The following is a 27,856-nucleotide window of genomic DNA, read 5'->3' on the forward strand; positions in this document are numbered from 1 at the left end:
TGAAGTGGGTAATATCACCATGTTTATTTATTCATACCTGCCTCATTCCACAACGGACTTGGGCTTTCCGTATCACTTTATTAGAACTGTGGGCAATTGTGCTGTATCCACGGGGTGAGTAATTCCATTCTGCCAAAGATCTACTCAAATGCTACGGGGAAAAAACAAACGAACTCTCTTCACTGCCTGTGGTCCCAGGCTGGGCTTGGCAGAGTTGCGAAAACAGCTGCAAATGCACAAAGCAAACCCTCTCATGTGACCAACCTGGAAGGACAGAGGCCTTGGCACATGATACAGACTGGCACCACAGCCTGCACTTGTGACCCAAACAGGCTGATTAAACAGACGCGTGGGAAAGATTTTGAAGAAGCCCCTCTGGACAGGCACAGCTGCCTTCTGTCCCCTGCGCCACATGGCACGCCTGCCGTGGCAGGGAGTCACTTGCCTGCTATCTGGCTTCCATCCAGATTCCAGAATATTTACCAGGGGCCTCTGTGTGTTGGGAATGGTTCACAGTAAACCCAAGCATAGGCAGCTCTCCCTGAAACATCGATGCTGAGGGTTTCTAGGCAAATATAACCTGCTGAGGTTTATTTGCTGAGTGTCAGTTTTATTGTATTTCAAGGAAGAAGAAAAGCGGGGGAAAGTAAGACAAGATGAGGGTAGAGGTGGGGTCTTCACGCTTAGGCTGGTTTTCTGGAAGAAGTAGCTTTTGAAAGGCCTTTTCAAAGGTCTTGTGCAGACATGAAAACAGGCGAAAAGGACAGATCATTATTTTTAGCCTGAAATAATGAACGTATTGCTTGTAAAAGGTTGAACAAAGAAATATACAAATTTGATACTTCATTGGGCAATGGGAAGACTATGAGCTTTGCAGTATTTTCTAGTTCCATCTTTCATTTTGTAGCTGTTACTTTGAATGGCTCATCTAAACTCTCCTCATCTTTAAATGGGAATTATAAAGAATTGTTCTGCATATCTCACATGAGTGAGATGAGAATTAAATGCCGTGATGTGGGGGCAAACACTTTGTAACTGGAAAGTGGTGTTCAACTGGTAACGTTCCTATGTTATTATTTTATCTACCTACCTTGGCGGAGGGGCAAAGCTAGGGGAAATGGAGCTTAAACATCAATAAGAAATAGTACTTTCGTTGGGCAAAGAAAAATGGAAGAATATCAATAAGCATTTGTGAAAGAAGAAAGAGCTTCAGCAAAAAGGCCAGAGGAGAGAAAACCCAGGAGTATTAGGGGCTGGTCTACATTTCTAATTGCTAAAGAAGGGCGAGAGTTAAAGTAAACGCTAGTAAAAGAAAAGGCTGGAAGTAACAGGATCAGAATGTGGAAGGCCTTGAGAGCCAGGAGGTTTGGATGGTTAATGGAAGTTGTTGAAAAATTTCTGAATGATAGACTCTCATCTAAGCTTTTGGAAGATCCCTAAGGCCATAACATCTGGGAAAGGATGCATATGCATTCCCACTTCTGGACCCTATCCTTGTATGTGATTGGAGGGACACTATATTGCAAAAAGGTTGTGGCCTCAATGTCCTGGAAAGCAGCATCCGTGGCCGTGGTGCTGTCCATCTCAGCTGTAAGGCATTACTCCAGAGGCTGCTTTCTCTTTGTCTGGACTTTGTAAATGATCTGGTTTCCATCATTCCAGGCATAGAGCTGCTTATCTCTGGGGTTGTAATGGATCATGGAGTGACTTCTCGGCCGCCTGGGGAAGAACAATTTGGGCAGATCCTCCTCACTGATAGTGCCCAGTGGATCATAGACACAGTTGATGCGATGGGGGCCGTGGCCACCAGAACTATAAACCACATAGAGAACCCCACACAAGAGGAATGAGGCTTCGGCATCCTGGCTTCTGCATGGAGTGTCCCATGAGTGTTCCACTCCCAGTGTGCCAGGCTCAATTTTTGTGATAACCAAATGCCCTTGGATGCCTGGCCCTGAGTGGATGGCCCAGAGCCCATGCTCATCCACAGCCAGGTCAATGTAAGTCGAGGGGGAGTGCTGGTAAACCAGTGCTCGGCCTGCCCCTCCTGGGAGCAGCATTCGATCTTCCACTGTCCTCTTCTGCAGATTATATTTGATTATCTCATTGGGAGTCCCTTGGTTGTGAAAAAATAGAAAACCTTTGTAGATCACTTGGCCTGTTCCCTGCCAGGATTGTGTTAGGATTAGCTTCCGGGGGGCTGGCTTGGTGCTGTCCTCCACGAATGCCCGTATGTTTGCAAATTCCCAAAAAGTGTTGCCTCTGGATCCAATGAAGAAATAAACCTTTGGAGAGTCGCTGACAGCATCTTTCATCCAGGAGCCATCTGTGTCCGTAGTCTTCTTCACTATTTTCAGAGACTTTATGCCCATCAGCATGTTGTCACAGCCTAGCCAAACAGGAGAAAAAGGACAGGTTACTTTATAAACATGAGATGTTTTCTTTTCTCACAGATTGCTTTTTTTTCCCCTTTAGTGTCTACAATAAAATTATCACACAGAGGGCTGGCCCGGTGGCACAGCTGTTAAGTGCACACGTTCCGCTTCGGTGGCCCAGGGTCTGCTGGTTCGGATCCCAGGTGCGGACATGGCACCACTTGGCAAGCCATGCTGTGGTAGGCATCCCACGTATAAAGTAGAGGAAGATGGGCACGGATGTTAACTCAGGGCCAGTCTTCCTCAGCCAAAAGACGAAGATTGGCAGATGTTAGCTCAGGGCTATTCTTCTCTTCGAAAAAAAGAATTATCACACAAAGATCAATCATAATTTATTGTAGGATTCAATGAATCAAAGAATTAAATGAATAAATGGATCTCTGTTCAGGGAGTTGCCATCCAGTTATAAGAGTGAGCACTTTCTTCAAAGTGATAGAAACAGCTATTGGCTGGGTCAGAGACTCTGTCACCCTCTAGAGCATTGGGGTTGACACAGTGACAATAACTTAGGTGTGAATCCACCTAATTCAATTCCATTTACCACGATTTTATTGGGTATCTACTGTATACTTAGCTTACAATGCTTTCCTGGAACAGTGCTAAGTATTAAGAATGAAAAACATAATACCAACATTATACCTTGAAAAGATCATCTTCTAATGATGGCTTCTGCTCCTTAACACTACCAGAACATTCTAAGAGTTCTACTCAACCATTCAATTATTTATTCATGAATGCATGCATGCATCTAGTCAGCAGACATGGGATACCTACAAAGGGGAAGATCCTCAGCTACATGTCATGAGCTGGGGGTGCAATAATAAATTAGAAATGCTTCTTGCTTAATAGGTGCATGATTGACTAGAATATAAAGCTTAATGTGAAATTTTTACAAAAGAAGGACAGAAAAGGGAGATGTCACTTGAGGCAGGGGAGAATCTGCATTTGAATTGGCCCTTAAAGGATTATGAGACCTGTGGGAAGAACATTCCTGACAGTTAACAAAACTACACTTGGGAAAGTCCTCCAAGATTAGAGTTAGTAAAGTAGTGTAGAGTTTCAACCAATGCAAGCTAAATACTTGATATTGTCTCAAACTATGTGCTTAAAACAAAGTAGTAAATTGAAACCAGCTCTGTGCCTGGAACCTTGAGGGTGAGGCTAAGGAATATGGATTTTATTCTATAGGCAGGTAGGGAGCTATTGAAGTTTTTGAGCAAGAGTGAAACATAGTCAAGGCTGCTCTACAAGATTCATTAAGCTGGCAGTCACACATGTGATGGATATATGGGAAAGAGACCAATAGGGAGGGCCTTTCTATAATCCAAACAGGATGATAAAGGTCTAAACTAGGTGGAGGAAGATGAAGTGAAAAGAAGAGGTTTACATTTTTTTAGCTCCTCACTGCCACTTCAGACTATTATTCTTCCACTTTCACGCAAAAATCCTTCCTGCTTTGTATCTCAGACTGTCAGTTCCTTCTAGCCTAAACCATTGACTGTAGTCCAGGACACTACTCCATATGCATCAAAAGCCTGAGCACTTCAACCTCTTCAACTCCATGACAACCTACTTTCAAACCACTTTAGCAACCCCCTCCCATGGCCATACTCTGGGTCCCCCCATCCCTCAGAACTGTTCTGTATTAGAAATCTAGAACTCTAATATCCTACTCTCTACAACAACATCTTATCCTTCTATTTCTTACTCCTTTGCTCTCATCTCCTCTGCTCTTCCATTTCCTCATGCCCTCCAGTCCCTTGACCTCTGCTTTCTCCCAGGCTGTCAGCCCTCTCACCCAATAGCTCTCTCACCAACACCGTCACCCACCAACCCCTAGTTATTCCACAATATCCACTCTACAAAAATCCCCGGTCCTGGATCAGTTCGAACATCTGCCTCCGCCTTGGAGAGTTGTGTGTTGGTGGAGAAAATCTCACAATGGTGCATATTAGTGCCACTACACACAGGAGTCTCCAACCTCAGCTGAGCCCTGTGTAGTACATACTGTACTGCTTTCCATGGTTAGCCCCCCATCTTCCACAGAGCAGCTATCTTAAATCTCCCCCCACCCAACCACTCTCTTCATAACAGCAAATTAACTCCTTTGAAAAAATAAATACCCTCCACTTTCTGTTCCTCATTTATAAACTTTCCTCAGTTGTTCCTAACCTTGCTATCCTCCCACACATCTCAGAAGAGACCTTGTCATTCCTCCTGTCCAAAAAAAATACATTCACTTGTGCTCTGGTCTCATCCTCTTCCGGCTTCTTCTAGACTTCCTCCATGAATTATCCCCTTTCTATTATCTTGGATTTCTCCTTCACTACTAGTTCTTTGCTTGTAAACATCTTGCTTATATTAAAAAAATAATTCTTTCTCAATTAGGCACCCTTTTCTAGTTATTTCACTCTTTCCGACATTTTGTACAGCAGATTCTCCTACAGAAGTCTATACTCGCTGTATCTACTTCTTCATCTCCCATTCTTTCACTTCACCATAACTTTCCAGAAACTACCCTTCATAATGTTACCAGGAGCTTCTTAACTGAAAACTCAGAACTTTTGTGTTCATATCTCACTTGACCTTTCTGTAGCATGACAGTATTGATCAGTTCCTCCTTCCTGAAGATTTCTTTTCCCTGGATCTTTGTGTCACCACTATCTCTGTCTGTGCCTCCTACCTGTTTCTTCTCTGACAGCTTATGGCAGAGACAATGTCTGTGTTCAACAAATGTCATTTCATTTTCCTCTTCCCTAGTAACACATTCGCAGCCTCCGTTGTAGTTAGGCTGCACCCATCAACCTGGGTTCTGTCTAATGGGATGTGGATAGAAATGGTATAAGCCATTTCCACCTGGCCCTTAAATATTCTATCTTCAAGATGACCTTAGAGTCTTGAAATTCTCATGGTGACCAAGTTAAGGAGGATATAGGTCAAGATGAAATTAGTTCTACTGGTCATTTTGGGAAAAGTGGGTCATCAGTTCTAATTATGGACTTGTTGAGACTGCTTGTTAGACAGTCAATTGTGAGGTGAGCAGCGTCATGGAGGCAGGGAGTGGTGGCTTTACTAGAAGCTTGAGGAACCCTGTGGGTCTCCCTCAAATCCCACCAAAGTCTGTATCATGGGTAGGAGAGAATGGTCTTAATAAGAGCTGGGAACTCTGTGGGCCTCCCTCATTGACTACTGCACAGTGAGGTGGTGGAATGATGTCAGGTATATAACAGTCTCTCAAGGAGAACTGAGCACTCTGGCGGCCTCCCTCAAGTCATTCCAAAGGCTTTGGTGTAAGAAGCTGGATGTGCCAGTGAGTTGTCATTTTCTTCTTAATAAATGCTTGGGTTTTCTAGGCGAACTGGAGGCCAGCTAGAGTCAGAGAACAAGAAACAGGGTGAAGAGAGAGAAATGGGACACAAAGAAGAAAGGTGAGCAGCCAGAGAAGTTTCAGAGGTTCTGAGGTTAGTACACATTTTAGCAAACTGCTTGTTACTGCCAGTGTTTTGAGTAGCAGTTCTACCTAAGTTCCTTAATGAATTCAGCACCCACTACTATCCTACCTTTTCTTGTCTCCTCAAGCCTGCACCATACCCACCTCATTCTCATATGATCTTGCCTCTTATTTCACTGAGAATATAGAAGCAATCAGAGAACTTTATCATCTCCTGAATCACTTCAATAGTCTCCTACATGGTGGCCACACTTCCATCCTTGACTCCCACAGTCCACTTCCTGCAGCAGCCAAAAGGATCTTCTTAAAATGTAAGTCATATCATGTCACATGTCTGCTCAAAACCAGCAACTTCCCATCTCAATCAGAGTCAAGCTCAAGTATTTACCTTCCAGGCCATATATGGGCTGTCCCCACACTGCCTCTCTGGCCTTGTCTCCTACAACTCCCTCACCTTGTTCATTTTATTCAGCCATACAGATGTGGATCAAGGCTGCTCCAGAGAGAGAAGCCCAAGGCATCCTGGCCTACATGCCAATCTATATCATCTTCCAGGAAGTATAAGGCATCCTGACCTCATTCAATCTGATTTGTATCCAAAGTTATAGGACCACCCGATAACAAGACCCCACCTATACTGATACCATTTTAATGACTTTTTTACATGATCTTTCCTTTGTCTTGTAAAGAAATAACTCACATACCTATGCCTTATAAATTTAGCCCTACCCTCAACCATTGCAGCTCTTCACTGTCCGTGGGTGCTGTCCCCATGCTTGTAGTTCTTTACTGCCCATGGGTCATGTCCTCATGCTGCAGCTCTTCACTGCCTGTCCCCATGCTATTCTCTGAATAAAGGAGCACTAGTACAAGACCTTGAGAGCCCAAGAAATCTTTCTTTCAACTCCTTGGCTCACCGAGCCCACATCACTACTGGCATCCTTGCTATTCCTCAAATTGTGCCAGGCATACTCTGCCTCAAGAAATTGGCACTCTTGGTTCCCTCTGCTTGGAACCATCCTCCCCAAGATATCTGCATGACTTCCTCCCTCACTTCCTCTAGGTCTGTTCTCAAATGTCCCCTGATCATTAAAGTCTTTTCTGACCACCCTATGAAAAATGGCAACCCCCTTCTCCAGCTCTCCATAACCTCCTTAACCTAGTTCATTGTTCTCCATAGTGCTTATTATCTTCTATCTGACATATTATGAATTCACCTGTTAACATATTTATTGCTTGACTCCCCTCAATAGAATGTAAACTCCATGAGGGCATGAGCTTTGTCTTATCTGTTTCATTTATTACTGTATATCTTGCCCCCAGGATAGCAACTGGCACATCATAGGCCATAGTTTGCTGATGAATGAACAAATGAGTGAACGAATGACTTTTCAACCACTAAATCTAACAGCCAGTTGTACCTGAACCCATTTTCTCTTCCTTCCCTTCTGCTCCCTTGAATTTTGCTGTGGTTCTTGTCCCTTCTCACCTACTCACAGACCTCATACCTGAAATTATCTCCCTTCTCCTGCCTCAATTGTCTCTCCCTCCCTACTGAATCATTCTCCTCAGTAAACAAACAGGCTGTAAGATCATCCATCCTGGAAAATCTTTCTAGTGTGACCCCAATCCTAGGTTCCACTTTATAATAAAACTCCTTCAAAGAGGAGTTTCCTCACCTCCAATTATCCCCTAAACTGCTCTAAGCAGCTTCAGTTCTCTGCTGGTCTAAACTTCCCTGCCCACTCCACTGAATCAGTTTTTGTCAAAGTCACCAACATCCTCCATGTAGCCAAATCCAAGGGTCAATTCTCAGTCTTCATCCTAATCAACTTCTCAGCAAAATTTGATTACTTGATCACTATCTCCCCTTGAAACTCTTTCTTTTCTTGATTCTGGAACACCCCTCCCCTTGTTTGTCCCTCGCATCTGTCTGGGTTTTTTTTTTCTTGGCATCTGCTGCTGGTTCCTTCTCATCTTCTACCTTGAAGTGTTCTGTCCTCAGACCTTTTCTTTTCTCTAACCACAGTCACTTTCCAAGTCTCCTCATTCTATCTCATGGCTCTGAATATCCTGTGAATTCTAAATATTGATGAATTCAAAATTGGTATCTGGAATGACATCCTATCTGGATGTCTACTTAGCCCGGAACTCATGTATCCAACTGCCTACTCAATGTCCTACTTAACCTCTAGAGAAGAACTCTTGCTTTTATCCCCAAATTCTCTTTCTCCCTACTCTTCTCATTTCAGGCAAGAACCATCAACCAAGTTTCTTGCCTAGAAGTCATCCTTGGTTCCTTTCCTTCCATCTCCCCATCACTAGCAAGTTCTGATAGTAAAACCTACCTTTAAAATATGATGTTATGTTTAAATTAAAATCGTCAAATACATCACTCTCCTCCTCTCCTCACCTCTTCTTCCCCTACACTCGGTGAAGCCTCACTGCCTGCCTAGACACTAAAATAATCTCTAATTTGTCTCCCTGATTTGACTCTTGCTTACCTACAGCATGTTCTCCACAAAGCTGCAGGAGGGATCTGTTTAAAAACATAAATTATGTGACTGACCTGCCAAACCCTTTCTCCCATCACTCTTGGAATAAAATTCTAACCCCTTACTTGAGCCTGAAGGACCATCATGTATGGCTCTTCCCTGTCTCTGGGACTTTCTCCTTTCCTTTCCTCCTCTTGCTCACAGTGTTGTGATTTCATTGGCTTTCTTGCTATCCTGGGAGCATGTCAAGTTCATTTCCGCCTCAGGGCTCTTGCATGTGGAATTCTTTCTGCCTGGAATGCTTTTTGCTTGATCTCCTCACCTCTGCTCCCACTCATCCTGCACATCTCAATTTCAATATCATCTCCTTTAGATGCTTCCCGTGACTACTGTATCTAAATTTAAAATGACCTACTATAGCATCTTTCTGATTTCCTTGAGGTCACTTAGCACATTCTATAACTATGTTATCTGTTTTTACTAGCTCTTGTCCTTCTCCCCAACTAGACTATGAGCTCCGCAAAAGCAGGGCCTGTCTTCCTATTGACTGTTGTATCTACTGCCTAACTCAGGGCCTGTGGGTTCATACATATCTATTGAATTAATGAGGAAAATAGCTTCATTCAAGCAGATGTTTTTCTAGGGTCTAAATAGTGCTGCACATCCAGAGTTCTGACCACAGGCCTATCTTAACTAAATAATAATTTGTAAAGCAATTTAAAGCTTTTAAGATACTTTCAAATCCATTATTTCATTTAAAAATCTAATACAAGGCTCTCAACAAGGGAACATACGGCAGGAGTGGGGTTGGGGAGCAAGCTTAGCTGAGAAGAGCTGAGTCCCAGGAAAAGTCATTTTAGTGGGTGTGGGGACCTGGAATTGGCCACCCCAAGATATGTCTCTTTGGCATGAGGATTATTTGAGGCTGATTGCTTTTGATAAACTGGGACAGGGATGGAGGCTCTGAGGAATGGAACTTGCCCTTCCTTAGGACACATTTACATTTGTAAGGTAAATCTCTGTCTGTAAAAGTTGCCTCCCTCTCTGTACCAGGAAGAAGAAAGGAGATGACCTTCTCTCTAGAAACTCTTAATCAATACCAAAGGCAACGACTTAAAATCTGCATTTTATTGTGCTAGTCTGGTAACCTCCTGTAACTGACTTCCCTCCCCCTCCCAACGTTGGCATTTCTTAAGGATTAAGCATCTTTCCTTAGGCTAGGAACTGATTGCTGCGCTCACCTGTGACCGCCCAGCTCCAGCCCAGCTCCAGACAATCGACTTGCCTCCTGCTACGCCCACCCACCGAGATAGCAGACCATTACCTGCTGTGTCCATCAAGCACTGTGCCGACAGGGCAATCTTGTGATTATTGTGGGAGGGACATTTCAGTCACATGTGAAACACCCCGTTTGGGGGTATATAACCACTATGTGCACCCCACTTCTTCGGTGCCCTTTCTTCCTTCGGGAAGAAAGGCCCCGGGCCATGGTTCCTCAGAAAACTTTGTTTAATTTTCTCTTGCTATTCTGTCTCATGTGAATTTAATTCGTTCTCCAGCCAGACGAACCCACATTTGGGGAAAGGAAATGTCCTCCTCCCCTACATGGGCATGTCTTCATTGACTGCTCCCGGTGGCCTTGACTGGCCCACAGTGTGGCCAGGGCCAAACTTTGGGGCCAGTTGTTGAAGTCTCTCAGCCATCAGTTGCCATCATATCCCCGTGTTGACATGATTTGCCAGACTCAGGGATTGCTTCCCTGTGGCCTCTGGGTCAACTTTATCCTGGTTGACCTGGATTATAGGAAGTCAACCCCTGGGGAAGGCAGAGAAACCTGGGCTAGCTGGCAACCTTACAATAAATTTCCAATATCTCAGCATGGCACTCAAGGTCCTTCATCCACATGGCAGGAGGAGCTAACAGAAGGATCCCCCTCCACGCTGAGCTTTGGGGGCTATGGGCTATGATGGGGAAGAGGGAGGAGTGGGGTGCCCTGTTTACCAGGGCCCAGGATATCTTTTTTCATTTCATAAACTGAATCTGTCTCATATGAATGCTCTGCTTTTCCTGCATTCGCTGGTGATCACAGAGAATGAATGAATGAGGGTTTAAGCCTGTATGTGATCATAGATACCTTTAGTGGGGAAGAGGGTGGGGGTTCCATGGGACATTAGAGAAGCTCAGAAACTGTTCCCTGTTGCAGAATGAGTGCAAAGTTTCAAGAAGTTAATAAATATCTACAGATATGTATAATATTCTTGGTACTATGATAGCTACTTTATTTACATTAACTTATCTAGTTCTTACAATAAGCCTAAGTGGTAGATATTTTAATCTCCATTTTTCAAGTGAAAAAAAAATTAAGGACAAGGTTAAGTTACTTGCATGGGCCACACAGCTCTGGGATCCTCTGAGCTCAGTGTGAGCTTGGAGGCAGGGCCAGTTAGGATACTTGCAGTTAGCGCCAGGGTCAAGGTGGATAGGTGTATGAGTGGGAAGGGGTGGAGAGTGTGTGAGTCTGGGTGTGCCTGGAGAGGGATGGGTGAGAGGGATGGGTGAGAGCAATGGACTCCCTGGGACCTAATCACAGGGTGATATGAAATCTGCCTTGACTAGGAAGCCCCCAGCCTGTCCATCCCTCTGGGAGGAAAGTCAGCAGGCTTGCAGCCCAGCTACAGAGGGACTATGTCTAAGAACAGACACATTCAATGCCTTACCCATGAGAAAATGTTCATTTAAAATACAGCAGAAACTAACACAAACATTCTTCTTTCTCCTTTTACTCCTCGTTTGTAATGCAGAGTCCTTGGAGAAATAGCAAAATAAGAGAATGTTGATAGATGGTTTGGATCAAGGAAACACAGTTCCGGGACGAGAGAAGCAGAGAATTTTCCCTTGTGCTCCCCTCTGCTTCTCCTATCCTTTCCTTTGTAGATGGAACCTGGGACTGGGAGTCAGAGACCTGAGTGGTCTGTACTAGGTCTCTTTTTCTCTATGTGTCTCCCTAAAAGTCCATTTGTCAATCCGGCCTTAGCTTTCCCAGCCATGAAACAAGGGGTTTAGGCTGGATGCTTTCTATAGTGTTTTCAGGGCAGATATTCTATAATTCTTATAAATTCTGCTTCTTTTGGAATTTGGGGAGAATATACTTCCAGTGTTTGAGTAAAAGGGTAAGTTAAAACTCCATGCTGTGCTTCTCTTGAAAGAGATAATTAGCAGGAGGAAAAAGCGGAGGAATGATAGGAAATAAATTTAAACTCTCTGAGTCCAGCCAAGATGCAAAGCATTTAACAGAGACAATGACATTTTGCAAACCAGAGAATGAAAATCTGCGATTTCCTCCTCAGGCAGAATTGCAGACAAGCAATTAGGACAGAATTTGGCCCAACGCCTCACAGTGAATTCATATACAAATATCACTTATTTGATTCTTTTTAGTACTTTTCCCTTATTTAATAGCAACACTCTCTAGACTTGGTGAGACCTGTCCCTGTGTAGGGGAGTGACCCCTCCTTCTGGATGTTGGTAGAAAATGGACAGGGGGTTAGAGGTGGAGGAGTGGGTGACAGGGAGACAGGTAGAGAGTCTGTAAGTATAATCTAGATGGGAGATATCCAAGTAGTGATGGGCATGAAAAAATGGGTATGGATTCATGAAATAGAGAAAGAGAGGTCAGGTTTTGTTAACTGATTAGATTGAGGGAGCTGAGTGACAAACTGGACTCCAGATTGGGTTGACAGAATGCATGAAATAGCAACAAGGAAGGAAGAGCAGGTTTGCTTGGGAAGAAGAGTGATGAATTCATTAAAACGAAGAGAATTCCTGTAAAACCATGAGTATGTTTGACTGCTTCTTGAAATTCTCTGTTATAAACCTTGACTTTTTCAACCACCTGAATTGTATTCATGTTAATAAATATTTGTCAATACCTGTCAAGTGACAGGTACGACGTTACACACTGGGATGACAAAGATGACACCTCTTAGATGAGTGACAAGAGATTTTCACATGTTGAGGTTCATGGAGAAACTATTCTAGTTCAAAACTGATTAGGTTTGAGCTAAAAGCCTGATTTATGGCCTATCAAACATACATTGTACATCTGCTCAACCATTAAGTAAAGAATGCACTCTCTTAAAATAAGAATGCAGACTTCTCCTCCTACTCCCTATTGGTAACACCAGGATCAGTCCCTTTCCTGACCTGCTAATTTGCAACTGAATAGCTCTTTGAAATTTTGATGAGAATGTATCCCGGGTGTGTTTAGTGTATGTTATTTGTTCTAAAACCTTCTAAGACTGTACTGAAAACTATGCTTCTCCGGACCACTTTCTAAGGCTTTCCCAGGTTATAATCCTCACTCTGGCTCAAGTAAACTCACCTTATTTCTCTTATCTATAGAAGGGTTTATTGATTATTTTGTGTCAATGTGAGTAATCAATTATAAAGCTTCAAGTAATTACGACAAAATTGTCAATGTGGACTTTGTTCTAGAAATTAGGGTCGTTTCATACTTTTTGCACACAGTATAAGTTTTAGATATCTCAGCATGGCACCCCAGGTCCCTAATCTGATCTCCTTTGTCACTTACCCTCCACACTGGACTGATGGCTAGTCATCAAATTTGCCATGGCCTCTCACAAGTTTTAGACTTTGCCCATACTTTTCCTTAGCTCACCTTTGCTAACTTGGGCTATGTCTACTCATCCTTCAAAGCAAAATTCTCTGACTTCTGCAGAGCTGTTAATTGCTCTTTCTTATGTGTCCAGAACATTCTGTGCTACCCTCATCCACGGCAGTTATAGGGCTGAATTGGAACTGCATATTCACTTTGTTTCCCTGCAAGCACTTTAGACAGGAGCTGTGTCATACTTGTATTTTTATCCACAGTGCCTGGGACACAACACATATCCCCCCTCACTATTCAACTCTTACTGCTTACTCTCCAAACTCAGGAATTGGTTGGATTCAGATAATGCAGTATTAGTCAGTATCCAAACTTGCTATCCCAATTCATGCTATGCCAACTTAGAAATCAGATAACAAGAGGTACATATGGACATTAGCAAGTGCTATTTTACTGTCCAAGAGCCTGGGTGGCTGGAGGCAGAAAGGCAGGAAGGCCAGCTTATATGAAATGGTACTCAGGAAGCCATGGGAGGATTTGGCTTTGCAGAAGGGCTATGAATCCAGGGGGAGGGCGTACGCAGGGCCTGGCATACAACAAGTGCTGTATACGTTTTGGTGAGTCCCACAGAACTCTTTAGTAAATCCTATCAAAGGCTTTTCTAAGTTCCCAATACTAAATTCAAAGTATTCCGTGGCACCCAGTACAGAGCCCTGACAGCTTCCCTTGTTGGTGATTAGCAATAGATAGTGGGGAAAAGCACAGACTTGAGGCATGGCTGTGTGTTGCTCAAGAACATCAAGTAGAGAATTTCACTGGCGTGCATAGAAGCTGGAAGATGTGTGAGTCCAGCCTGCGTCCACTATGGGGTCTCTACAGGTGCAGTCCAGAAGCTTGGAGTCCAACACAGTCAACCTCCTTCAGATGCATCCTACAGAGGAGGCCAGCTTTCCATAAACCTCTTCCCATAGTTGATTTTCTTCCATAGTATTTATCTTCTATCTGACATATTCCAAGTGTATCTGTTAACATATTTATTGTCTGACTCCCTTCAATAGAACGTAAGCCCCGTGAGGGCAGGGCTTTATCTAATCTCTTACATTCCTGTTGTGTGTCCTGTCCTAGAACAGCATCTGGCACATATTACAATTTTTTCTGTTTTAATTATGAATATGGTAAATATCAACAGATATAACCTGCATCAACAAAAACTCTGATCCTGAATAATTTTTAAAGATGTAAAGGGCTCCTGAGACCAAAATTTGGAGAACTGCTATCCTAGAGAATCCAGGCTGGTCAACACTCATGTGAAGTGAAGCATGAACTGGTCAGTCGTCTGGGGAATTTCTGATCAAACAGCCTGTGTTTTGCATCAATTATCTGACTGTTGCAACATCTTAAGCATTCCAAGGTTATAATTATGAACTTCTTGCTTTTATTTATTTTTCATTTAAAGACTGAGCTGGTTTTTGTTTGTTTGTTTTCCCGTAATATTCTTACCAAAATAAAAAGGATGGAAATGTTCTCAATGTCTAGGCATGGTACTGCCGTTCTTCCATTTGCCTGGTTAGAAAACAATCATTTTGACATTTCGCCATGGATTCTTCCTGTGAGATAAATCTCACTTCATCCTGTTCTCTTCATCCTTTCTCAAAGTGTGACAGGCTAGGGTCTGCTTGCCTCAACCTGAACTTTGCAGTGGCCTTCTCAGTGGTTCTTCATTCTTTCCTTAAAACGATCAGTCACACTAATGCCCAATCCACTGCATATAGAAATTTGCATACTTAAAAACCAATCTCGATTACTGCCCATTTCCAGGAGTGTCAAGACTAATAGCCTTAAGTGGATGCCATTAGAGGTTCTAGTGGAAGGGTGGGCTCCAGAGCCAGATTTGGAACTGCTTTGGCCAAAAGAATGTGGTAAAATGACCAGACCATGGTATGCTTGTGCCCTCTTATTCTCAGGCATCTGCCTCCATCATAATGGCCCAACTTCGCCTATTGAAACATCAGAGGCCACGTGGAGGAGAGCCGAGCCCTCCCAGCCAAGGTTATCCTCAACCAGCCATCCCCTAGGCAACGAGCCACTAATTGCAGATGTATGAGGGAGCCTGCCAAGAGCAGCCAAGCCTGGCCCAGACCAACAGATCTGCTCAGCCGCCCTCTAGACTCCTGAGAAATTATCAATGATTGTTGTTCTAACCCACTAAGTTTCAGAGTGGTTTGTTATGCAGCATTGTTGTGGCAACAGATAATTGGATAAATGATACAGGATGTGGGGGAGGGTATTGTGAGCAGATACAAAGGCTGAGATGACTTGAGTGTGTCTAGAGGATGGTGCGTAGTCCTGGATGCAGCAGGAATGTGGGAAGAAGACAGTGCTGCATGAAACATTCTGAGCCACAGTTTCTTCATGTGAAAAGAAGTCATAATAGTATCTACCTATCAGGGTTGTCATGGGCATTGGACCAGGTGACAGACAAAAGGGCTTAATGCAATCCCTGGCAAATAGTTGCCTCCACTTTCTAATAAACTTCTCCACAAGGTCAGAAAATATTGATCTCTACTCTGTTCCAGGCACTGTGTAAACTTGGGGAACACAGCACGAATAATACCGGATGCATGAAGTATATTTTATGTTTCCAGAATAGCAGATCAGGTACAGCAGAGAGCATCAGGCAGATGGGGACAGACAGTAGTGGCACAAGACAGAGCTGAGACACGTTCAAATATGCTGTGTCCAGTTGTTAGCTCAATATCTACTTTTACAATAAAAGTAATACAATAAAGTACAATAAAATACAATAAAAGTAAATACAATATATAGAGTACATATAATATTTATAGTTTTTATTTAATTAACAAGTATTACTTTCATAAAGAAAAATAAAACAAATCATTTAAATAAAGCTAGGTTGGGGTCAGGTTGTAAAGGGCTTTCTTTACGTTATTTCATGGGGTTTGCTTTGCCCTCTAGGTTGCTGTTGCCATCAAAGTTCATAAAGCAATGACGTGTTAACACTATCAACATAACCATGGTGGCAATATCAGATAAAGCCCTGAAAAAGGGAGAGACTGATATGGGAAGATCAGTTAGGAGGCGCTCGCTTGCAGTAATCAAGACTAGAGATGATGAGAGAGTAGTGCAGATAGAAAGAATAAATTTAGAAGATATTCAGAAGGAAGAATCTACTGGAGGTGATGAATGGTCACATGAGGGCCAAAGGGATGCTCCTGAGATTTCTAGCACAGAAAAGTGTGTGTGGAACCCTTCTGTTAACTGAGAGACTAGGGTAGGAAATGGAGGAGTATTATTGTTTAAAAGTAAACGAAGAAAAGGCAGAGAATTAAAAACTAAGGAGGCGGAAGAAGAAAACAGACCCTTATTGGCCAGGATTTGAAATAATGATTTAAACCAAACTGTTTGTGAGTAGGAATCATCATAAAAAAGCAATCAAGAGACTGGTATGGTCTTCATGTGTGTCCCACAGAGAGCTCAGAAAGAGCTGAGACTTCTGGGCCCAGGCAACTAGTTTCAGAACAGGGGCTTCTACCTGGAGTGCCTCTGTGACAGCCCTGGAGACGGCCTGCCTGGCTCCAGTCTCCCCCTCCTATGCACACTCAACCTCTCCTACTGCTAGTCTATTCTGTACACTGTGGCCAGATTGACCTTCCTAAATCCTTCATGTGAGGCCTGACACTCTCATGCTTCCCACTAGTAAGCAGAATGGCACGATGGAGAGAGGTTAGTGTGTGTAGGAGTCAGCCTGGCTTGGTTTGAATCCCAGCTCTGGCATCAATTAGCGGTGTGACTTTGCACAAATTGTTTATCCTCTCAGTTACTGATTTCCTCATCTATAAAATGGGAGAGAATTATAATACCTATCTCACAGGGTTGTTATGAGAGTTAGATGGTATAATCCAATAGGATATACCAAATGCTTAAAGCCACACACACACAAGCACTGTCACAGTCTCCTGCATTTACACCTGTGTGTAAACCCTCATGCCCCTCCTTTGTGGTAAATACATCTGTTGCAAATTAGAGTTTTACATCTCTTAATGTTTTGTTCCACTCATCACAGACTAATGGACCCTGGGAGCTGGCTCACAGATAGGTTTTATTTGGCTTCCAGTGGTTTTTTTGTTCACTTATTTGTTTTGGATTTTGTTTTGTTTGTTTTTAACGGCTTTGAATATGGGACCTGCACATCATCAACACTACCTGAACGGATCCCTCAGGCATTTAAATTTGCAGCAACAGACTTTCTTCTTTGAAACATGATCTAACAAAAGATATGAGTTATTTAATTCAGCAGGGAGAGGGTTACTTGAGGTAACTTGCATTCAGCCTTGCAATAAAAGGAGCTGAACTAAAACAGGAAATAATATAAAATCTGCTGTAATGGCTTGTTTTCACTACCTTGAGAATTTTTCTTCACAAGCTATTTACAAGTTAAATAGAGGTTAATACTCCTATCCACACAAGAATGCAGCCTGTGGAATCTGCCAAAGACTATGAGTTGGATAAATCCTCAATCTGGGTATCGGAGGTAATGATGCTTTGCCATAAATTGCCAAGGGCAATGCAAAATTTCTTTTTCCTAGTAAAAGTTGCAGAGTCAAAGACTTGGAATGATTTTTAAATATAAGTTAGATTGTTTTCAAGTAACTTTCACTCACTTCATTCTATGTTGTGTGTTTGTGAAAGAGAAAGAGTCGGGGGAGAGAAAGAGAGAGAGTGTGTGTATTAGAGTTAAGATTCTAAGAATTTTATCTAACCCCAAAACATCCCTGGGATTGTGGCCTTCACCACATGAGCATCATTTGGGGATCACCTCTAGAAAAAGGCTAAAGATTTGAGAACAGCTCTATAGGAAGTGGCTTAATTACAGAGCAACTCTATTTATTATTCCTGGTATCTGGCTGTTTGTAGTTGCCTGAGAAATATTCTAAGAATAAATGAGAACCATTTAGACTGATGTTAGAATTTTCTGGAAGTCTTCTTAGACATAATGTAACCACGGGCTCTCTAGGACCAGTTCAACTGAGCCCATCTTACAAACAGAGTAATTAAGAGTGGTTTTTCAGGAACTGAGACCCTTCGTCCAGTTCAGGCCAGTTGAGACCACCAACGCCTCAACCGGGCCTCTGCAAATGCCTGTTAAGTGATCTTTCTGACATCAAAGGGCTGAAAACTCCACCCTCGGATCATACTAACACCACTATTTTGTGAACGTGCATCCTGTGGAGAGGCGTGAAGCTTGACTACACTTGCACAGATCATCAATTACCTCACTTCTTCTTACTTCCAATCACCTATCTCCTCACTTTAGAACACCCTGTCCTTCATCCCATAAATTTTGCCCCAATACCTGGATTGAAGAGACAGATCTGAGATCTGATGCCTCCTGTCTCCTTGCAGATGGACCTAGCAACAAAGCTGATTTCTTTTCCCAAAAGCGGATGTTGTAATAATTGGCTTTTTTAATGTGCATTGGGTAGGAGAACCCCATTTTTGTGCAGTGACAATAAGGTTGACTTTTTTTTTTTCCTTTTATCTTTTAAAGATTGGAACCTGAGCTAACACCTGTTGCCAATCTTCTTTTTTTTTTCTACTTTTTCTCCCTACATCCCCCCAGTACATAGTTGTATATTTTAGTTGTGGGTCCTTCTAGTTGTGGTGTGTGGGAGGCTACCTCAGTGCGGCCTGATGAGTGATGCTGTGTCTGCACCTGGGATCCGAACTGGGGAAACCCTGGGCCGCAGTAGTAGAGTGCACGAACTTGACCACTAAGCCACGGGGCCGGCCCCAAGGTTGACTTTTCCAAGGAAGTTCCATCATCCTTTCTGTACAGGTTTTCCAAAGAAAGTCTCTTTCTAAGATAGCATGTATGTATGAATGAAACTCTGTGATGTAACCTCTGGCGACCCATTCCTAGCCCATAATCCCAAGGCATTTGCCCACACAAGGGTGCTGACTTGAGTCTTAAGGATTTTAGTGAAAGTTTCATAGCTAGCTCAGTCCCTGAGGCTAAGGTTAGAAGATAGGAAGATAGGAACCTTATAGGACGAAGGTGGGTACAGGTAATGAGTTGCACCAGCTGGGCCCAGCAGAATTTTAAGATGGCCTCTAAAATGCCCAATACCTGCTGGACATGCTCTACATAATCCCATTCCCTTGAATGAGGGCAGGACCTGGCAATATGATAGGATAGCACCCCATGACTAGGTTACATTATAAGATAAAGCTAAAGGGATTTTGCAGATATAATTAAGGTCCAAAATCAACTGATTTTGAGTTAATCAAAGGGAAGATTATTATGGCCAGGCCTGACTTAAATCAGATAAAAACTCTTAAAAGAAAGACTGAGCAATTCCTGAAGAGAGGGACTCTCTTCCTAGTCTTGAAGAAGCAACAGCCACATTGTGAGCAGCCTACAGAGATGAGCAGCCTCTAGAAGCTGAGGGCCTCAGTCCTAAAACCTCAAGAAAGTGAGTTCTGCCAAAGCCTTCAGTGAGCTTGGAAGAGGACCCTGAGCTCCAGGTGAGAATGTAGTCCAGTCAACACCTTGACTGTACCCTCATGAGACTCTGAACAAAGGATCTGGCTAAAGTGCCTCTGGACTCTTAATCCACAGAAACTCTGAGATAATAAACGTGTAAGCTGTTTTAAGCTGCTAAATCTGTGGTGATTTGATACACAACATTAGAAAACTAAGATAGGAATGGTTGTTAACAGAAATGGCCAAAAAAGTGTGTGTGTGGGGCACAGTATGTAAAATACAAATCCGTGCATGGCTGGGGAATAAATTGGCATTCCAAAGTCTATCCTTGGGCAGAGAACCTCTGAAAATAGTAGGGCAGGGGAGTGCTAATCACAAGAGTGATTGTTTACACGTTTGTCTTCCCCTAAACTAGGCTCAGAGGGGCCTCTGCCATCAGTATTTCTTCTACAGGCAATTTTTACAGCCTCCTCCATGGGAAGCCCTGACCCAGGATCTGTGAATACAGAAATGAAGACATCAACATGTTCATGGTCTGGTTGAGGAGTCAAATCCACACAGAAGAGAGTGTCAGTGCTCCCTTAGAGGACTGAATGAGGGACTCCAGAAGCACTCTGCCTAGCAGGGGGCATTCACAGAGTATCCACAGCATTTTTGAGACATAAAGGGTAGGTAGGAAAAACAGTATATATACATTTTTTTTAAATGCAACTGCATGTAGGTAAGTTATAGAGAAGAAGCAGCTAGAGCTCAGCTTGGGCCACTTTGTGAAGGACCTTCCCATACAAAAGGTTAAGAGATTTGAATGGATGTTTTTGTTGTTGATAATTGATGGCAAATGACAAAAAAGTTCTACACAGAGGACTAATATGATCCATTTTGTGTTGTGGGGAGGTCTGTGTGACAGCAGGTAGACTGTGGGAGGCAAGACCAGAGGCAAGAGAAGCAGCAAGAGAGCTCGTGCAAGATGTGGACATGTTCTACTCAGTCCTCTATCCCTACTGTGTAGCAGACGGCCCATCCTACAGCACAGGGCAAAAAGAGTTTGTTGAATCATAAACTGATAAATCATCAAATGAGGGCTCCAGAGGCGACAGGCATAGAAGCCACAATCTACGAAAGTTAAAAGAAAAGTTTTCACTCACCATGGAGCTGGGAGAGCAAATATTTCAGGCCTTCCAGGTCTGAGAAATGAGGGAGAGGATGAGGGTTGAATAAGCAGCAAGTTCAGACTCAAAACCTCTGCTAAGGGGCCGGCTCCATGGCCGAGTGGTTAAGTTCATGTGCTCCGCTGTGGCGGCCCAGGGTTCGGATCCTGGGCGCGGACATGGCACCGCTTGTCAGGCCACGTTGAGGTGGCATCCCACATCCCACAACTAGAAGGACCTGCAACTAAGATATACAACTATGTACAGGGGGGGTTTGGGGAGATAAAGTAGAAAAAAAAAAAAAAGATTGGCAACAGTTGTTAGCCCAGGTGCCAATCTTAAAAAAAAAAAAAAAAAAAAAACCTCTACCGAACTCTAGCTGAAGTGGAAAGGGCAACCTCAAGGCCTGAGGGGCTTAAGGAGTCCAGGGACCAGGAGGAGCTCAGGGATCCAATTCAGCACCACTATTCAGGCTTGGGGTCCTGACTGAGCCCTGGCACTAAAGTTCAGGCACATTCTAGCTCAGGCCATATTAGCACCCAAACCTCCCCATCAGTTTTTTAGGCAGCCTCCATTCATCTACTGCCTCATCCTTGCCCTTCTCCTCCCTTCCCTCACTTCATGCTTACCCTTAGTTGCTCCCTCTCAGAGGATGGTTCATCTCAAGATAATGTCAGGGCTAAAAAGGATCACCCATTTGACCAACTTGATCAACTAACTACTTCATATTATAAATATGGCACTCTCCTGTCTGTCTTCTGAATCAGAGATAAGATGTTCTTTGTTCTATCAAAGCCTAATAACCCCTCTGTCTGTGCTGACATCCTTCTATCCATTCATTCATTTGTTCACTTAGTTATCCACTGACAAATATTTGTAGAACATAGACACTATTCTAGGCACTAGGACAAGGCATTGAACGCAAAATGCAGGATCCAGGCTCTCAGAGGGCTGACTTTCTAGATAGAGAGGCATAAAATAAGCCGTGAGCAAATAAGTGAACTAGAAGATTTCAGAGTAATAAGTGCTCTTCCCCACCCCCAAAAGAAATAGTAGAGTAGGGGCCAGTCCAGTGGTGCAGTGGTTAAGCGCACACATTCCGCTTCAGTGGCCTGGGGTTCACTGGTTTGGATCCCGGGTGCAGACATGGCACTGCTCATCCAGCCATGCTGTGGTAGGCGTCCCACATATAAAGTAGAGGAAGATGGGCATGGATGTTAGCTCAGGGCTAGTCTTCCTCAGCAAAAAGAGGAAGATTGGCAGATGTTAGCTCAGGGCTGATCTTCCTCAAAAACAAAAGGAAATAGTAGAGTAATAGGTAACTGTTCCACAACTCCTCATGGGTTTCTTATCTAAACATATTTCAGACCAACCACCCAATGACCTAAGCCAAAAACCCAGCAAGCATCCTGGACTCATCTTTCTCATTCATTTTTCACTTTTAATTGTCAGTCACCAAGCCACGTGGATTCCAACTTTCAATGGCTCTCAGATCTATCTGTTCTCCATCTCACTGACACAGAGTGCAGACATCGTCACTTCTTGCCCAGTTTACAGCAGTATTTCCATGGCTGGTCTCTCATCCAGTCACACCCTCTTCCTTCACATCATGCCCCTGCTTAAAATTATCTAATGGTTCTCTAGTTTCTCCAGGCAAGTTCAACCTCCTTAGCTTAGCATGCAAGGTCTTTCCTTATCTGGGTCCTGCTGAACTCTTTAATCTTGTTTCCCTACACTCACCTGCCCCATACAGCTTTCACTCAGCCATATCTGCAGCTTGACATGTCCAAGTGTTACGTGCTCTCATGCCTTTGTTATGTTATACCTTCACTGGCTCTCCTCTTGGCTCATCCTCTGATATCTTTGTTCAAAACTCAGATCAAGTGTCACTTCATTTAGGAAGACCCTTCTTCTAATGACCCATGGAGTTCTTACAAGGATTACAATGAGAAGAAATGTGAAACCACACAGCACAATGATGGCACTCAGTTTATGTCTTGTTTCCCTGATTGAGTTTCTCTCATTTGAGGCAGAAAAAATTAGCATATAAATAAAGTTTCCCTATTTGCAATGAAACCATCTCAGAATATAGACTCTGAGGTGGGGGAGCTGTCTCTCTCCTAGTTTTAATAAAATGGATTCATTCACAGGAGATTTTCCTTTTCATTTATGTTTCTGTTGCTTGATACTTTTATTATAACTTGATCTCCTAACCATTATTATTATTTTTTTTGAGGAAGATTAGCCCTGAGCTAACATCTGCTGCCAATTCTCCTCTTTTTGCTGAGGAAGATTGGCCCTGAGCTAACATCTGTGCCCATCTTCCTCTACTTTATATGTGGGACGCCTGCCACAGCATGGCGTGACAAGAGGTGCGTTGGTCTACACCCGGGATCCGAACTGGTGAACCCTGGGCTGCCAAAGTGGAACGTGTGAACTTAACCACTGTGCCACTTCATAACCACTATTTTTAATGGCTTGAAAGTGATTCTGATAGATCACAAGACAGGAGACAAATCCCCTGGATATCACCACTCTCCTGACAGCACACACAGTAATAATTCACTGCAGTCCCCAGCCCTGAGGTTTGTTATTGCCATTTCCACTTTCAGACTATTGCCTGGCACATTTGCAGCTGCTCCCTACTCCAGGGCACTGGGAGAATCCAATCTGCCACTCTCCTTGGGAGGATCTGGGACCATACAGCTCCACCAAGCCAAGGTCTAGCAGGAGACGCCTTTCCTGGGCTGCCCCTGCACTGTAGCCCTGACCTTCTGTGGGGCCTTTAGCAACATCCTGTGAAAGGAAAGCTGCTTTCTGAGAATGGATTGTCCTTCAGACACCTGTTCCCTGCTAAGGTTTCTCTCCCAGCACACGCACACGAGAGCACACATCCAGGTCTCACTTTCATACTCGGTCAGACCCCTACGTGTGCTGAGTCTGTGTCTCTGAGTGTGAGATTCCCGAGAAGGGGTAGGAAAAGAGGCAGTTCTCTTACTTGCATTCAGGAGAGTCCGGATCATTTTCTCTTCTTCAGCTTCTTGGACTAGCTCTTCTGCCAGCGTCTTGTCCTCTGACTCTCTGCACCCGTCCTCTTCCCGCAGGTACTCTAGGTAGTCAACCTCCCGTTGGGCACGCTCAACTCTCAGTGCCAGGTTATGCACCGCACTCTTATACTCACTCGTGTAGGTCTGACACCTTCCCAGCAGAGCAGATATATTCTTGGAGAACTCTTGGAAGTCTTGAATGTATGCCCTCGTTGCTTCAGTACATTTTTCCAGTCCTTGCTTCAGTCAGAAAATAAATTCCCAAATTATTGCTAGGTATTTAAATTGCCCAAATAATATAAGTAGCTATCATTCATAGAAAAAGATTTTAAAAAATACAAATAATTAAAAAGGGGGAAAATAAAAATCACCCATAATTCTTTAATTCAAAGTACTATTGATATTTTACCGAATTTTCAGTTTTCTCTTGCTATATATAGTTATACATATAGACTATAGTCATGCATATATAAATACATATTTTAAATTGTGATTTCACTATATGTATCTTTTATAACACATTTTTATTTTTTTAATTTTATTTATTTATTTATTTTTGAGGAAGATTAGCCCTGAGCTAACTACTGCCAATCCTCCTCCTTTTGCTGAGGAAGAGTGGCCCTGAGCTAATATCCATGCCCATCTTCCTCTACTTTATATGAGGGATGCCTACCACAACATGGCTTTTTGCCAAGTGGTGCCATGTCCGCACCCGGGATCCAAACCAGCGAACCCAGGGCCGCTGAGAAGCAGAACGTGCGTACTTAACCACTGTGCCATCGGGCCGGCCCTATAACACATTCTTAACTTGCTGATGTATTGTGAACATTATTTCAATACCAATTAATACATAGCTATACCATAATTTTAATGATACAGAATTCCACTGAACTGATATCCCATTATTTATTCTATTAGACTCTTTTTGATGGATGTTTATGTAGTTTTCAATTTTTTGGCATTTAAACAATGCTAAAAAAATCTTTGTGTTTACATCTTCGTGTACTTATCGGGTTACTTTCTTAGGTTTCTAGAAGTAAGCTCCATCCCCAGCACCTGGCACAGGACCTACCACACAGTAGTACTCAATAAATACTTACTGAATGAAAGGATAAATGAATGAAGGATGGAGATGGGATTGCTGAGTGGAAGAATATGTATATATAAAGCTTATTTGACAGTTTAGGAAAATGCTTTCCACAAAAATTGTAAAAATGTATACTCCAAACAGCAGTATGTAAGACCGTTCATTTTGAAAGGAAGAAGAGCGAGTGAGAGAGGGGTGAGGGGAGAGACAGAGAGGAGGGGTGAGAGGGAGGAAGGACAGGAGGGAAAGAGAGAGAGCTAGAGACAGGGAATGAGAGAGAAAGAGAGAAAATAATTCCCTAAATCTATCCTCTTTTTTCTCACCCCTCTGATACAAATCCCCCAGGGTGGAGACAGTATCACTTTGTTGCTAAGTGTCCACACTGGCCAACAGTGAGTGCTTCCCGGGACTTGGCTTCCCCTCCAGGGCACCGCCACCAGCATGGGAAGATCCGTACAAATCACATCCCTGTCTTTTTCAAATCCATGTTCACAGCTGTGAAAGTATTAGTCTGTACTTTATACCCTTGTCTGCAGACAAACTCTTCAGGTAGTGAGGAAAAGTTGCAGGCCCTAATCCCAGGGCACGTTGGTGCTAAATGCAGAGGGCCCATCGTTGAGCATAATGCTGGCACTTGTAAGGAGGTGAGCCTGGAAATGAGGTGTCTCAGGAGAGAACATGTAACGCAGCGGTAAGAGGCCCCTGGCCTGGCAACATCTCATGCACTGCGTCCAGGCCTCAGCCTGCTGGCTGGACAACGTTAGGTGTAGGGACCTGAAATTGGCCACCCCAAGATATGTCTCTTTGGCATCACGATTATTTGAAGCTGACTGCTTTTGATAAACTGGGACAGGGAAGGAGGCTCTGAGGACACGTTTATATTTGTAGGGTAAATCTCTATCTGTAAAAGCTGCCTCCCTCTCTGTACCAGGAAGAAGAAAGGAGATGACCTTCTCTCTAGAAACTCTTAATCAATAACAAAGCTAAGCACTTAAATCTGCATTTTATTGTGCTTGTCTGGTAACCTCCTGTAACTGACTTCCCTTACCCTCCCAAAGTTGGCATCTCCTTAAAGATTAAGCATCTTTCTTTAGTCTGGGAACCAATTGCAGCGCTCATATGTGACCCCCCCCCCCCCCACGCCAGCCCGAGGCAACACACCTGCCACCCTGCCCCGTTCACTGAGACAGCAGACCTATCTGCCATTTCCATCAAGAGCTGTGCTGACAGATCAGCCTCACGACTATTGTAAAAGGGACATTTCAAACATATGTGAAACACCCTGTTTGGGGGTATATAACCACTCTGTTCACCCCACTTCTTCCGTGCCCTTTCTTCCTTCGGGAAGAAAGGCCCCAGGCCATGGTCCTCATAAAGCTTTGTTTAATTTTCTCTTGCTATTCTGTCTCATGTGAATTTAATTCGTTCTCCGGCCAGACGAACCCCCATTTGGGAAGAGGAAATGTCTTCCTCCCCTACATAGGAAATGTGCTTAGCCTGCTCTGAGGAATTATTTTATCCTGACTGTAACTAGACAGCCAAACAATTTGGACTTGAAGATTTCTCAGGAAAATGTTGAAAATAAGTATTGAAGACCAGAATGTCTTTGAAAGAAGATAATTCATCAACATTTAATTTGTACAAAACCAAGGCATTAAGCATGAAGTAGTCAAAGTCAACACCAGAAGTATGTCAAAGGCTGGGGTGGAGGGTTACAGTTGTCCCTGGGAGCCTGTCTGTGCTGCAAAAATGTTGGGTTTGCAAATTTTAATGAACTGGCAGCTGTAACATCTGGAGAGGAGGCCCCCAACACTTTCTCTGTTTTCACACTGCTGAAATCGGCTCATTCCTAAATCCAAGTCCAGTTCAGCGAAAGAAGCTGAGACTTGGCCTCTGGGTACAACAATATCATGACTTTTTACAGTAACCTAATGGTTTATCATAAAAAGATGAAAAGAAAAGCTAACATCCTCTATCATCCTGATACAGTAAAACATAAGTGACCAAAATTTTTAATTTTCATATTTTAAAAATTGAACTATCAAATAATAACATTTTGGACATTTATCTCCATGCCAAGCAATGTTCTAAATCTGAATTAATTTACTAAATGTTTAGAACAGCCATGGGAAATAGATTCTATTACCATTCCATTTTACAGATGAGAAAAACTGCCGGATCAGAGCTCAAAGGGAAGACCCGCTCAGGGCCTGGGAGTGGGGCAATCTGGGCTCTGGAGCTGGTGCTCTACACCATGAGACTATAAAAAATTTCAAGTGTAACTTTAGCAATGTAACTAGCATTCACTATCAGGAAAAATGTATCCCAGTAGATAGGGAAGCGTGGAGAAGGTAAAGCGACTTCCAGGAGGCAGGTTCCCTGGATTAGGTGCACAGATGCCACCTACCTCCAAGACTCGGAAGCGCTGGTAGATGTAGTGCACCATGCCTGGGTCCTGGGCACACTGTGGCGGGGGCAAAAAAGCCACGAGGAACAGAATCAGGAAGGCAGAAGCTCGCTGAAGGGACAGCATCATCCTGGAAACCACTCAAGGTGGAATCTTCTAGGCTGTGCTTCTTGAAGAAGACTCCAGTGTCCAAGTGGTGGTCTCCTGCTTTCTAGACGCTGCCGTAACAAATCCTCTAAAAACTGCCGGAGAGCAGAGTCCGCTTGTTATTCTACCAGATGCGTGATCTCACTTTGCAAGCTGGTGATCAAGTCCAGCTGTTGGCAAGCTGGTCCCTGGAGGCCTTGCAGGCCGACTTGGGGTAGAGAGCTCCCTCGGTCCATCCGTGGGCATCACCTTTGACACACACTGGCCCTCCCAAGCCTAGTGGTGGTACCCTATTCCAGGCCCGGGTGAGTGTTCACTGGGGTGGGGGCGAGGAGGGCTTCTCCCCTCTCCCCAGCTCTTTCTTTTTTCCTTTTGCTTTCTTTCTCCCTAGTGGACTCTGCAGTCCAATCACAGGCCTGACCCAACACACACCACCCCCAACTTCTCAGAGTTGGAATCTCAGTTTCATCTCTGGCAAAATTTCCCAGGATCGTTTTCCCAGAAGTC

The 27,856-nt window shown here is 43.5% G+C and overlaps 1 protein-coding gene across 2 annotated transcripts; it reads right to left on the reverse strand.

The window, feature by feature from the left end:
• OLFML1 (olfactomedin like 1) lies at positions 1-27,774 on the reverse strand. Of its 2 annotated transcripts, none has more exons than XM_046638380.1 (3): positions 27,203-27,774; positions 23,843-23,948; positions 1-2,389 (listed from the first exon to the last, which is right to left on the reverse strand). In XM_046638380.1, the coding sequence occupies exons 1-3, from the start codon at positions 27,329-27,331 to the stop codon at positions 1,599-1,601; spliced, it is 1,026 nt and encodes a 341-aa protein (XP_046494336.1). In that variant the 5' UTR covers positions 27,332-27,774; the 3' UTR covers positions 1-1,598. The 2 variants fall into 2 exon arrangements, with proteins under 2 accessions (XP_046494336.1, XP_046494335.1); XM_046638379.1 differs by having other exon boundaries at positions 23,660-23,948.
• Positions 27,775-27,856: the final 82 nt, after the last annotated feature.

This window comes from Equus quagga, chromosome 14 (assembly GCF_021613505.1).
Source record: "Equus quagga isolate Etosha38 chromosome 14, UCLA_HA_Equagga_1.0, whole genome shotgun sequence".
Classification (NCBI taxonomy): Eukaryota; Metazoa; Chordata; class Mammalia; order Perissodactyla; family Equidae; genus Equus; species Equus quagga.

What these genes read in the sequence shown, in the direction of transcription:
- OLFML1 (XM_046638379.1), bottom strand. Translation starts at nt 27,331, where the DNA reads ATGATGCTGTCCCTTCAGCGAGCTTCTGCCTTCCTGATTCTGTTCCTC. An exon ending in AGCGCTTCCGAGTCTTGGAG is followed by an intron (nt 23,949 to 27,202) that starts GTAGGTGGCATC and finishes TTCTGACTGAAG; the next exon opens with CAAGGACTGGAAAAATGTAC. An exon ending in CCGGACTCTCCTGAATGCAA is followed by an intron (nt 2,390 to 23,659) that starts GTAAGAGAACTG and finishes CTGTTTGGCTAG; the next exon opens with GCTGTGACAACATGCTGATG.